The sequence below is a fragment of the Berghia stephanieae genome, chromosome 4 (genome assembly GCF_034508935.2).
Source record: "Berghia stephanieae isolate SIO BIC M18660-M18661 chromosome 4, UCSD_Bste_1.3, whole genome shotgun sequence".
Classification (NCBI taxonomy): Eukaryota; Metazoa; Mollusca; class Gastropoda; order Nudibranchia; family Aeolidiidae; genus Berghia; species Berghia stephanieae.
In genome coordinates this window covers 71,200,229-71,214,509 of record NC_088363.1, presented here as the reverse complement: position 1 = coordinate 71,214,509, position 14,281 = coordinate 71,200,229, and the positions used below count along the sequence as shown (strand labels likewise).

The 14,281-nt window shown below is 36.4% G+C and overlaps 1 protein-coding gene across 16 annotated transcripts in view; it reads right to left on the bottom strand.

Moving 5' to 3' along the window:
• Positions 1 to 14,281, bottom strand: part of LOC144971150 (uncharacterized) — a 244,633-nt gene that overhangs the window by 79,765 nt on the left and 150,587 nt on the right. For 12 of the 16 annotated variants that reach the window (XM_078911610.1, XM_078911618.1, XM_078911613.1 and 9 more), the window contains 2 exons: positions 12,920 to 12,995; positions 11,689 to 11,958 (listed from right to left, as the gene is read on the bottom strand). In XM_078911610.1, coding sequence (XP_078767736.1) covers positions 11,689 to 11,958; positions 12,920 to 12,995 — 346 coding nt within the window. The remainder of the gene's footprint in view (positions 1 to 11,688; positions 11,959 to 12,919; positions 12,996 to 14,281) is intronic. The other 4 variants (XM_078911617.1, XM_078911623.1, XM_078911622.1 and 1 more) reach the window with 1 other exon arrangement.

The window sequence follows — 14,281 nt, the reverse complement described above, 5'->3', positions numbered from 1 at the left end:
AGAAAGATAATAATATGTATAGTAATTAGTAAGTATATTAAGTCAGAGCAGAGAAGGAGTGGGAGAGGGAGAAGAGAGAAGAGAGAGAGAGGCGAAGGAGATAGAGAGGGAGAGAGAGGAGAGAGAGATTGAAAAAGAGAAAGATTATCCAGTTTGAAAAAAGGCAACAGATATCTGCGGTACTTTATTTTATGAGTAATTAAAATAAAGATGTTTTATGATGAGAACCACCGATAAAGCACGTGAATTCTGTCCAGGTAAAAATTAACAACGGTGGCCTGGGAGGCGCAGATCCCAGACATTAAACATGCTGGAACACGCCGTGAAAAATTTCATCTTCTACCATTACAGCAGTGTAAGCCCCAGTTGAGCTTTGCCGCTATAACTAAAGAACTTTTTTTCACTGAATAGTGCGACACTGTAGTCTGAAACACAGCTTTGTAAATCCAAAGATTAGAGAGTAAAATCACCCATACCAGACGCTAGTCTATCGCTAAGTACTTTCGCCAGAGCAAATAGACCCAGCTACCCAATCACTGCTCGGTTGTGGGGGGGGGGAGAAAATTCTCGACTTCATCTGGAAATGATATCGGTCCCACTACGTGTGGGCGAGTGCTCTATCTACCAGCTGAGCAGGATTCAAAATTTAGTATTTCTGACACACCATTTTATGATGCAAAAACAAAATAAAAATGAATGCACAATCAAAAAAGTATGAGACTTGAATTAAGTTTTTTTCCTCTGCTTTAAGATGGGGAAAAAAGAGTAATCTATCTACGAGTGGGGCAAAGTAAAAAGTTCAAATTTATGATTATTTCAACCTTAAATGTGACCAATCGTCTCAAATCGGTATTATGTCGGGATGAACCTGATTCCTAAATTAAATCGTGAGCCAAACTTATTATATTATAGTTACAATAAATGCATTCCATAAGGAGAAAAGGTTTCAATTCTTTACTTTAATTAAAAAGCACAAATTTCCTATTTCCAACAATTTTGTTTCAAACTCAAAATTTCCTCATCAAATTAATTCCCACATAATACCAGAATGTCAATTTGGGTCCCAAAAGTGTGACACATCGCCTGAAAAGGTTATCACATCGGGGTTGAGCTGATACCAACATTTGAATTTGGTGTTAAAATTAACAAAAAAATATGAAATCATAGGTTTTTGTAGTTTGAGACTCTTTATTCAGTCTTCTCAATAAATAAAAATACATATAATTCAAAAGTTACAGAAGGGGTTTGAGTCCGAAACGTTCCGAGTTTGACTTTGTATTGTTTTTGTTTGTTTCTGTTTTTGTTTGTTTTGTTTTTTTTGTTTTTTTTTTTTTTGTTTTGTTTTTTTAGTTTGATTTTTTTTATTTGAAGCTTAGTATCATGATATTTAACCGAGGTTTCATAACATCTTTGGTCATTGATTCAATATGCAGCATTCAGCCAAAATCCGACATAAAACCAATTTGTACTGACTAAAAGATGATTCATAACGAGGCAATCAGCTGATCGTTGCTTTAAGAATAAGCAGAAAAACGATAGGCGGTCGGGCGTCGTACATGTGTTTATGTAATTTGTAATCTTATACACGTGAACGTGCATACCGATTGCTGCACTTAATAAACGTGATGTTATTATTGTTGATTGAAAATTATCCAATTATCGTTCGACATCTGGAATTCGGGCTTTTCTCGAATATATATATATATATATATATATATATATATATATATATATATATATATATATATATATATATATATATATATATATTATATGTGGTCTTCTATATCCGAAGATTTGAGAATGACTGAACCTCCATATCTATCCGATAAACTATCCATATCCAAGAAAACAAAATAAATGGCATTTTAAAACGTAGTTTAAAAAATACATCACAATAGACCACAAATAATACTGAAATTGATATCATTCCAAGCAATGTCGACAAAAATAGAACAAACACAATTTAATTAAGTAACGTACTCTTTAAACAGAAAACAGTTGACAAAAGAAAAGTCAATGGAACACACTTTTCGAAATGGTCTATGGTGTCCTAAGGCAACAATTCTATGTTCACCCTATACAGGCGAGCTTCAAGTCGTTTGACCCGAAAAGAAGTCTTTCCGTTTCCGTCAAAAGAGCAAAATAGAGCCAGATCGATTTCGCTATTATTGCTTTCTTTTTGAAAACTTATGTTTTCTTCACATAAATGATGGGAGGAATTTTAGTTTGTAAAAAATCAGTTTCACCGTGAGAGGGTTAAGTCTATCCACAATCATGAGGATGAAACACATACACACACATACACACGCACGCACATACATACATACACACAAACGCTAAATTAACAACGATGAGGCGGATTATTGTACGCTCAAAACTTCTCAAATTGAAATTTGAGTACATCATAGCGTAAACACAGGGCGGCACACGTGTACGTTAAACAGTTTTCTAGCTTAGAACCAACTAAAGGAGGAAAAAAGATCGTGGATCAAAGAAAAATTCAAGTCAACTTTAATCGGTTGTTTCAGCGTTATGAAAATCAGGTGAGCATTGCATTTCGCTTTCCTTAGACAAAAAGAAGAAGAAAAATGAAAAGAACAGTAAGAAAGAGAGGAAGGCAAAATTAGGAGTGAGCAAGATATATGTGTGTGTGTGTGTGAGTGAGTGTGTGTTTTTGTTTGTTTTTGTTTTTAAGGGTATTACGGCACTTGCAACACATTTAGGTTATATCAGCGCCAGTAAAAAGGAAGAAAATGGAATAGTAAAACGTTATAGAATTACAATTAAAGCACCCAAGAGAAAGTAAGACAAAGGGGAACTGATAACAAATAGGGATCAGATGTAGATTCCAAGAGCATACCACCAATGTACTTAGTTTGAGATCACCTACTATAAGTCTCATCCGGACACAAGCACAAAATCCAACAGAGAGGAATACACTCAAATGCTTACATTATACACTAAAAATAACAAATATAATAATACACAACAGAGAGATGATTTACAAGGAAAAAAATATCATCTCCCAAAACAATAACTATGCATTTGACTGTTTCCCTCCCAGCCAAGACTCCAACCAGGGCCAGGACAAAACCAAGTAACCTCATTCCAAGACAAAGACAGAAAGCATGTTGGAAAACAGATATTAAGGGATAGAAGACACAGTATGGACCTCCCTGCCCGCTATGGGAGGTCAGGATCCCCACCCAGTGTGAGTGTGTGTGTGTGTGTGTGTGTGTGTGTGTGTGAAGAAATGATAAAGGGAGAGATGAGAGAGAAGAAATGAGGGGAGGGGAGAGAAAGGAAGAGGTAATGGTCAATGCATTTTCAACGTAAATAAAATTATTTAAAAGGTGCTCCTCCGTTATAAAGTATATAATGTACGGAAGAACAAAATCAAGGAACGGAACTTTTAAAATTCCAGAGCCATAACAATGTTTGCTTTTCTAATCCCCTATTCATCTCCATTGCGAAATTGTTCATTTGATTTATTTCAATAGAAGATAGAGACAATCCAGCCGCTAGCCGCTAGCCGCAGCGCAGTGCCAAGTGAACTAAGGCGAGGTGATTTGACTAACGTTAAACAATGCACGCCTGGGACGTAGGAGGGTGTCCAACCAATGATAACTCCCCGATTAGGCAAGGAAGAACATATCGTTATGTCATGTTGCCACCCATGAAAAAGAAATCAAAAAATGCCCTCAAGTCATTTTCCTTACAACTATAACAATGAAACAAATGTATACACATGTAATTGCGTAAACAATTAATTGAAAGTGAAACATTCCAGTCGGTAAAATGCCGATTTATCTAAGTAAAACCACTCTTCATATTTCACCATTAGATTTTCAACATACGATAAGTCGTGTCTCATTCAATAAAAAAGTAAAAGCAAGTAAAAAAAACATTCACATAACTCCATAGAAGGTAATAATCGGTCTGAATATTTTAACACCTTTCCTCTTGGCCGTTAAGAATCAGTAATGAGACGGTTTTCAGAGGATAATAATAATAATAATAATAATAATAATAATAATAATAATAATAATAATAATAATAATAATAATAATAATAATAATAATAATAATGACGATGATAGCCAAAGGTCAAAAGTCAACTCAACAACCTGACACTAATACACAGAACTCGACCATAGAAAGGCTAGAAAGCAAATTGACATAATGTCAATATTATATAGCGGTCGGACAACGCTGTGGGGAGTCAAGACAAACACAAGTCAATAAGGAGTAGTGTATAATGATAGTGAAGGGGTGGGAGGAGGTAAAATTTGAAATTTCAGAGTATGAATTTAGTGTTAATCCATTAATAGCTAGAGATATGTTTTTCCTTTTTTATTAATGTTTCTTTCTCCCAATAATAGGTGGCCTCTCTATTTTTTCAGTAAGACAAAAAAACATTGTGTCATATTTGGAGTTTGACATGTGACCTTTCGATAAATGGGAGGGGTGGAGGGTGATGATGATGATGATGTTGATGATGATGAGGAGGAGGAGGAGGAGGAGGAGGAGGAGGAGGAGGAGGAGGAGGATGTCGGTGTTTGTGGTGGTGATGATGGTGGCAGTTGTAGGAATCCAAACTTTTCTAACATGAAAATATAATTCAGACCAAAGAAATAACTCCCAACAAATTGTGAAAACAAAGACTCGCCATTGTTGACACACACAGAGGTGACATAAAATCAGAGTAGGAGGACATAGCCAAGGACGTCGCTGAAACTGAAGTATTATTTATTGTCCCTGATATTGGAAACCGTATTGAAACAAAACAGTAAAATATTTATTGTGGCGAGCCAGTACATAGCTCGATTACCACTAAATGTGCTAAAAGCGCTTTTCATGGGCCCAACAACAGCAACAATATTTTAAAACATTTACATAGGACCTTTCCATTGTATCGCCATATTCAATGCGCTTTACAAAACCTCCTTTATTGACCCATCAGGCCGCATGAAGCCGAGGTCAATAACATACAGAACTGACCACCTATAGATAGTTCGAAGATGACGTCACTCAGGTCTTTGTTATTGTTTTTTGCTATCCGCGTTTATGAGTAATGCTCACTGAACTGTATTTACCCGACTATAAACGTTCATGGATACACACAGTTTTGTGTGTTGGTCCGTTATACTTCTTGATGGCAATGTTATGAGCTTCTTCGCCAAGCGCATACTATCTAGATAGTAATATATGTTTGCTATTTAATTTTTATTGTACTCATAAGAGGTACCAAAAATAAACCTAGAGTTTTTATATAGAGCAATATTAACAAATGTGCTCAAATTGCTTTGCAAGGGGCCTAGCCAATAGCAACGCTTAATATGGATGACAAGAGATGATGCCTGTTAGTTTATTTTTTTTTATCTTTGGCAGAGACAACGCTGTAAACGGTCAGGTACTCATTTAAGAATAGGAGTTAAGAGGCTTTTCCAAGGACTCAACAATGCGCCGCTCAGAGCGGGACAAAAACCCTGGACCTCGCGATCCCAAGGCGAGTGTCATACGAATAGACCACATACATAGCCGCACATTGGATTCGAGTAGAATATTCTATGTGAAATGGTATTATCCAAGAACAAAAGATTGAAGTAAGACCTTTGCAATCAATGTCACCCATATAATTACTCAACAATGCTTAACTAGACAAATCACCGTCTTGCTGTTTTCAATTAATAAATACACAACCAAAAATGACAGAAAAGTTTATATACAGCATTAGCGCAATAAATTATCTCTACCGTACTATAATAAAACACATTTATTAATTAAAGCCCAAAGACGTTTTATTTTAATATTGGTCGATAAAAATGATTCTCAAGACGTCAAAAGGTCTAAAAGTTGACAGGTTTGAGGTCATTTGACGTTTAGGATCAATTTAATCTATCAATATTCGAAATTAACGATTTCTGGACAAAATGTACGAAAAAGTTTTACCAGAGTGCGGACGTCTACACATATTATCATGATTGTGTTGTTATAGGCAGATTGAATTGACAATGACTTGATTGAATGACAAACCATACTTGACTTTATCGATTTGTTTTTGACAACTCTTATAATATCAAAGACTGGACTCCGCCCTCTGTCCGTTGGTTCCTATCAGTTCGTGAATTAGATTGTTGTGTTGCCAGGACATGTTCGTTTGTCTTTGATATGTATAATATATATAATCATTATTATTATTATTCTTTTTCTCTAGTTTCTCTGCAATTACTCCTCGATATTATAAAAACGTAACATTTATGTCTTTGCCAGAAATAGACAATAAAACGATCCCCTGTCCCAAACTCATAAGAATGTGGCTTTTGAAAACGACTTCTTAGGCTGTCCGAACACTTAAACCGTACTTAATAATCACGATATCTGATCCGAGAGCTAAGTTTTATAGCTGTTTTATAGCCTATGATAACCTTATCTTCTTCCCTCTATGGTTTGGAATGATTTGTTATAAAGATTTGACATTCTTTCCTTTGTTGAACAGATTTCACTTGATGATGTCGAAACTTTAAAATCTAAATACTGTTTTTACGAAAAGTACCTGAAATCAGGAAGGTGCTTTGAACGAGATTGGTGATGATAATATGGAAAAGATTGGGAAAGAGAAAGAGCGAAGAAGAGGAGGAAGTGGTGGCGTTACGTTGGTGAATGAGAGGAGGGGAGAGAAAAGGAGAATGAGGAAGATATATATATATATATATATATATAAGAGAGAGAGAGAGAGAGAGAGAGAGAGAGAGAGAGAGAGAAAAGGGAGTCGGTATAAGAGAAAGAGAAGCGAGAGATTGTGGTGGTGATGGCGGAGGAGGAGGAGGATGGGAGGGATGAAGAAGAAAATACGCATAAGGAGGTGTGAATAATAGCTGGTAATGGCTAAGGCTAAACGTTTAGGAGGAGGAGCAAGAAGAAGAAGAAAAAGAGGAGGAGGAGGAGGAGGAGGAGGAAGAAGAAGAAGAAGAAGAAGAAGAAGAAGAAGAAGAAGAAGAAGAAGAAGAAGAAGAAGAAGAAGAAGAAGAAGAAGAAGAAGAAGAAGACGAAGAGGAGGAGGAGGCGGAGGAGGAAGCGGAGGGGGAGGAGGGGGAGGAGGAAGAGGAAAAGGAAGAGGAGGAGGATGGCTGGATAAAAGAAGGAGAAGTAAGAGGAGAAGGGGATAGTTTAAGATAGCTGGTAACGTCAAATGGATAACAGATTCCTTAAGGATATAATATCAGTTATCTAACAAAACACGTAACACTAAACTACAAGCATCAAAAATGAATATCAATCCGGTAAACGAACAAGGCGACCAACACAGCAATTCCCATTCGATTATCTGTATCATCAACTAACTGTCAACTAACTGTACCAACCATTTACAAATACTCATTCCTGTACTTCATTAATTAAATGAAATAACCACATCACTATCGAATAACTGGAACCAGGGAGGGCCAATAAACAGAATGAAAACACATATCATAGCCGATCCGTTCATAGTTAACTATGAATAAATAAAACTTCGTCCTTCGATCTTTTAATCGATAAATCACCGTAAAGTGTGGATTTTCCCGCATGGCAAGTCAACGCCGATACATTCTTACTTCTGTTTACCTAATCATACATTACACCTTATTGTTGTTGGTAACCTTAATCCGGCTGGCAGTCATCGAGGGGGAAGGGGGGGGGGGGGGGGAGGATCGAGTAAAGGCGGTGAGAAAGAATGTGCCTTAAACATAAGGAGTGAAATGCATATTCCACGAACGTGAACATATCCTCAGTCTATGCGGCTTTTCATTTTCAAGAATTCGCATTGCTCTTTTCAACAATAAAAGATGGATAATTCAAACAAGCACTTCAATTCTTAAACCCGTATTAGATAGATAGAGATTGTTCACATGAAGCTTACTTAACCCCGGGCTGAAGTCCGAATACGTTCAATTAAAGAAAAATTACAAGATTTTCCCCCAATAATGAATGGATTTGTTTTTAAAATAAACGTTTTCATTCACAGCGAATATAATCTGATTCAAAAGTGGGCTGAGAAAATAACTTTGTACTTTTTCTTTTTTCGAAGATCGCTTTTAGGCAAACTTCTATTATATTATTTTGAAAGCAGGTAAGAGAAGGGGGGGGGGGTGCAAAAATATATGCTACAATCGGAATCGGAATCCAAGAATGCTCGATTCAAAAAAGGGTCACGTGACACAGTGGCATCAGCTCGTCTCCTGATTTTGTGACAAGCCACTCAGCTTCAGACCTGAAGGTCCCTTGTATGAGTCCAGTTAAAAGTTGAGCTCTTTTCTCGCTTTTCTTCACCATACCAAAATGAGTACCTGACCGGTTAAAAAAAAACAAAAAAACAAGCGATATATGTGACCCACCGTCTCAAAACGGTATTATGTCGTAACGAACCAGGTGCTCAAAAGCCGAATTTAATGTTAAACTGGTCAAAAATATAAATTGTTGGCATTAGCACCCTAAAATATGTTATCCATTCTCCTCAATAAAACATACAAACTCAACACAAGTCTGATATTTCTGGCTATAAATTCAATTTTCAACATCTTAACCATCCCGACTTAATACCGTTTTGAGGCGAAGGGTCACATATACAGTCTTACCTTACTATTAAAATTGATTTTAAGGATACATGTTTGTTGAAGATATTACAAAGAACCTTCAACCCGTTCTTAATACGCCACTATTAATAGTGATTACAACACGATGTCGGTAGAGACGTGAGACGACAATTCTGTGTTGTAGCACGGATTACAAGGAACAGCGGTTCGAAGTTAACGGGCGTTTATTATCGATCGGTTACTCATGAAAATACCAACAGGGCTTGTAGTAGTGGTTCCATTTATCAAATATTTCGTGTACTACACCACTGTTGTAGGCTGAAAAAGAACACTTGTGTTCTGGCCAGAGAAATTATACTTCACATATCAATTGATTAAAATGACCCACCCATACCATAACTTAGCCATAAGACCTCGAAACGGAGACTTCAAAATAGTATTTGGTTTGAAACATTTATACACGTTGGGGACATTTTAATCTATCGCTATCCTATGACTAAAGTGAAAAAGAAGTGTTTTATGGGAAAACGAAAGGACAGCAAGTGTTACACGGTTGTTGGCTGGAACAGATTATAATCTATCTGTGACGCAATATCAATTAAACATAAAGCTATGACTTCCTTTGAAAGATACGAAAGTCTGATAAATGTCTCGTTGACCATTTTAAGTGAGACTGCAATCTTATAGTAAACTGGGCGGGACAGAGCCTTCAAACTCTATCTCTTCAAAAGGATTTGAACATTCGATCATTTTGAATGGCGTATCGCCATTATACAATCGTCTCTCTAAACGAGTACAAGACTGGCGTTATTATTATTAGAAACTAAGAATTAAGATATGTACCTATTAATAATCACACCCTCTATTATAACGACTTAGATATAAAACTATGCAGACTGGTGTACGTTTATTATCACAATAAAACCAGATGTTATCCGTCTAGAATCACAAATAACTTTTTTTTTTTAAAGAAAGAGAGGGTCACTGAAACATTTTTGCAAATGAATGTACAGAAACCAAATATCTTGTCTCTGTCATAATGATAGCAATCCATGTTATTAACACCATTTAAGTCCCAGGCAGTAAAGAAGAGTTAACATGTCTAGATAAAGACATTTGCAAATACTGCATAATAAACCCACTAAACAAAGGGACGCAGTGTAAAGTACCCTTTGTTGTCAGCACCGTCAAAAGTGTGTGAAATCGTGTCCCCATAGTCTGGAACCAAATATAAAGTACACTGAAAAAACGCATTCGTCTCATTTTGTCCAGAAAATGTTAACTATATATATATCGATCAATTATAGTGACTCCCGATAGGTCGAAATTCTAAACCATAGAAATGTTTCAGGTCTAAACTTTAGCAAGTTTTGACAAGTAAAATTTCAGGCTTAATAATTTTTCGAAAATTTAGAGAAAACCTGAATATATAAAATAAAAGTTTTCCAAACAAAATGAGGCAAAAGGCCTTTTTGTCATTGAGTGGTGAGCGGCAACCTGGGTAAGGGTTTCTTTGTTTTAAAGACATGGTTCATTGAATGGCTTGTCAGAACATACAGATAGAACATGACGACATATCAATATATATCTACTGGGCTACGGTCATAGTCCTATTGTCTTTAAGTAATCTATGGTCTTTAAAAATCAAACACAGGAAAAGATGTCTTTAAATATATGATTGACCCATGGCACCAAATGTTTATAAAAGGCATTTTAATATCATGTTCATTATAGAATAAAATAGCCAGTATATAAATCATGACCTTTAAAAACAAACATTTGTCAGTCACACAACTTTCGTCTGAAATCCGAAGTTAAAATTACATACTTTGTGCTTTTCTTCATCAGCCATAATTAACACTAAAACAACTTTTTAAGCGTATAATTTTAAGACCCATTTTTAAAAAAAGAGCCGCAGTAGGACTACAAACATCCCGCTTATTGAAACCTTACACTATCAACAGAGATTATACAAAGATATCTCAGTCCTAGAGTGAAAGAGTGAGACTGGAACTGCTACTAGTCTTCTTTTCTTATTTTGTTTTCTTTCACGAATACCTAGCAACTTGGAATGTAGGTCAACTACTTAAGATTTTAAGCCATTTAATTATAATCGCATCGACGTTCGCCCTTTATGCTCTCTCTTTCTCTCTCTCTATCTCTCTATCTTTCTCTCTCTCTCTCTCTCTCTCTCTCTCTTTTTTTTTTTTTTTGGTCTCTCCCTCTCTCTCTCTCTTTCTGTCTCTCCCTCTCTCTCTCTCCCTATCTCTATCTCTATCTTCCTCTCCCCCCCCCCACTCTCTCTCTCTCTCTCTCTCTCTCTCTCTCTCTCTCTTCACACATACACCTACCTACCATCTCTCTCTCTCAGTCTCTTTCTATTTCTCTCGTATTTAGTCTTTATTCGTAATTCTGTCGCTCTCGGCCTGCATGTCTCTTTTACATTTGAAAAGCATTGTAACAATATTCTGTATAATATGCATTATTTTGAAAGTGATCGTTGAAGCTTTGATTAGATGGGTATGGTAAATAAAAAATGAAAACAGCATTACAACATCAAAACATTATTATATACACAAAACTTACAACACTTCTAATTATGAAAAGAAACAAACAAACGATTTGAAAATAATCATTAACAGGCAAACTTACATGAAAATCGACACAAAATAAAAGTTGAAATGATATGATTAGTTGAAAGTTTCACGTTGAGAAAACCGGTTAAATTAAAGCCCAAGATTATTTCAAAGAGGGTTAAAGGAATTAACTCCGTTGCTTCCTGCAATGAAATGCTTAAGTTTATTGCTATCAGTCATTAGTTAAATTAATCAGCGCTAAAAGCACGCGATTATAATCACCAAACCATACGTGTCGGAATTGATCGGTTTGTGATTTAAGAGTTGTCAACTTTGTCTTGTAAGCCATACTGAATAAAGGAAGACCGGTGGGGGTGGGGACCAATGCAACAGCAAAACAAAAGTTGACCGTAAAAATAAAAATTATGTACAACAACCAGCAATGCAGTCGAGTTGCCATTCAAATTCAAAATGAAAACACATCGATGGAGAAGGGAAACCATCGAGGAATTACAGTGACACAACACCTAGACTTACTAGTCGAAGAGGAGTTGTTCCCCTTGCTAATGACGCCGCGAGTTGCTGGCGAAGAGGAGCCGCCGCGTTTGTTAACCATTGCCGTTGTTGCTGTTGTTGATGATCGGGAATCACCCGGCGCCCTGACCAGGGTGCCGCCAGATTTGACGGCTTTGATAATGATGGGGGTGGGGGAGGTGGAGGAGTGCCTGGATGAGCGTACGGGAGAGGCGGAGGTGCTCAAGTGGATTTCCAGAGTTCGGGAATGTCTTTGGGTTGGATTGGATGGTGCTGGGCGCCGAAGTGACAAATTGTGGGTGGGGCAAGGATGAGAATGATGATTACACGTCAATAAGACAATATCTCTTTTATATTGCAACAACATATCTATATGGTAGCTGGTGTATTGATATTCGTAACATTTAGGCATCAATTAAATATTCTGAAAAATTGCATACAACTGAAACAATCAATATAGAAGACGATTTAGGATGAAAACAATAAACAAAAATGAATTTAACAGCTTCAAAAAAAAAAGAGAGCAAAATACCAAACACGGAACGTATCGGGCTCAAGCCCATTATTCAGCAAACAACAACGAAAAATAATTTTTAAAAACCAGATCAACGACATAAAAAAATGTCAGTACGTCCTCTCTATACAAGAAAAATCTTGTTGTTTGCTGAAGAAGGGGTTTGAGCCCGAAACGTTCAGTATTTAGTATTCTGTTCTTTTCTTCTTTTTTTTCTTTTTTTTTAAGCTGTTATATCTTTTTTGTTTATTAAAGAAAACAATTAAAACATAGCCAGAGGCGAGTTCAATTTACTAGAGAGCATAATGTTGCATTGTTAACGGACTTGAGAAGTAAGGGGAGGGTAGATTCTATTTTTGAGTGTTGGATAAATGGTTTGTGTTTTTATAAAGAGGGTAAATGATAAATATGCCATCACTTCATACTCTAGAGCTACTTCGGTGAAAGATGCGCGGATTGTTAATGGAGAAAACCCTCTTATTAGAAGGAAAAATGTATGCTGATATCTGTTCTAGAAACCCAAAATACCTAAGGATGCGTACAATATGTCTTATCTGTTCAGTTATATCGGCCTTTCGTCCCTTGTCTTGTTTGTTCATATGGTAGTTTTGTGTTTGGCGACACCATCAGGTAATCTGAACGGCCTATGCTAATTAACTATAATAATATAACACAAATAAAATTCGCTCTGCATTATAGCTCATTAGGTTATAGACTTACAGATAGAAGATGTGCTCCTTCGGGTTGGAGGACGTGTTCTTGCGGCCTCTTTCTCTGATGACTTGGATTTACTTTTCTGGAAAACAAAAATAAAGAAAACAAAGGAAAATTTATTATTTTGGTCTGTCGCTACATATTTTCACACCCCTTCATCACATAGATGTAAAATTAAAATCTACAAAATATGCAAATAAAAATTAACTGGAAATGACCAATTCAAGCGGATATTAATCAGTCGTTCGGATATCACTATATTTCCAATTTTAAACCGACCTTTCCTTACGCTAATTAATTCTGGTGCATGGAACAAACTGCCAATACTTGCAAAGTTAAAATAATTAACAACAATGAGACTTTAAAAAACGCAATACGTAATCTTGCTTATAATGGTCACGAAGCCAACATTCATCCTATAATGAGCAAGTGACGGTCAGTTATGATCTAGTCTCTGTCATAATGATAGCAATCCATGTTATTAACACCATTTAAGTCCCAGACAGTAAAGAAGAGTTAACATGTCTAGATAAAGACATTTGCAAATACTGCATATTAAACCCACTAAACAAAGGGACGCAGCGTAAAGTACCCTTTGTTGTCAGCACCGTCAAAAGTGTGTGAAATCGTGCCCCCACAGTCTGGAACCAAATATAAAGTACAGATAGGATGCTGGTCTATGCAACGTCTTTTCCAGAGGCTAACAAAATATAATATACGTGCCAGGAGTTTGAATCCTATGCCGTAAGATTATTTCAAAAACAAATACATCGTCATTCGCCATTGTCGCGTTTTGTTGAAGTTTTATTCAAAAGTAAAGAGGGAAACGCAAACCTTGAACTTTCACACCTTTTTCTGAACGACTCGTAGCATTGCTCGATTTCCCGCTATAATATAGGCCTACTTTTATCTTTTGTTCTGGTGTCTTAACCTTCAGTCATAAGAAAACCGGGTCTCGGTATTCGATAGTGGTAGTATAAATAACTCGCAAAGATGTCGATTGTAAACTCTTCATTTCAATGTTCGAGTACAGCTTCTTGAACATAATACTTTCTTTTGTAACATTGAGCAATATCATGATCTTTATATTTTCTCGTTCAACACTGGAAAACAGTCCGTTCTTCTATTTTAAGACTCTCAAACAGGAATCCTCGTAATGGCAGATCAAAAGTTCTTGTTCTATTTGCAAGCTCTTTCAGACAATGAGTAGTTAATACTAGTGAGTGCATCTCGTTAGGTCTTAATGGTCCTCATAAAACTTGCTCACCTGTCGGGGAGTGGCACTTGTCAAAACTCCAGGTGAAAGAGCTAGTAATGTTAGTCAAAAGATATGAAGCAGACGCAAGAACTGTTATTGGTATCAGTGTA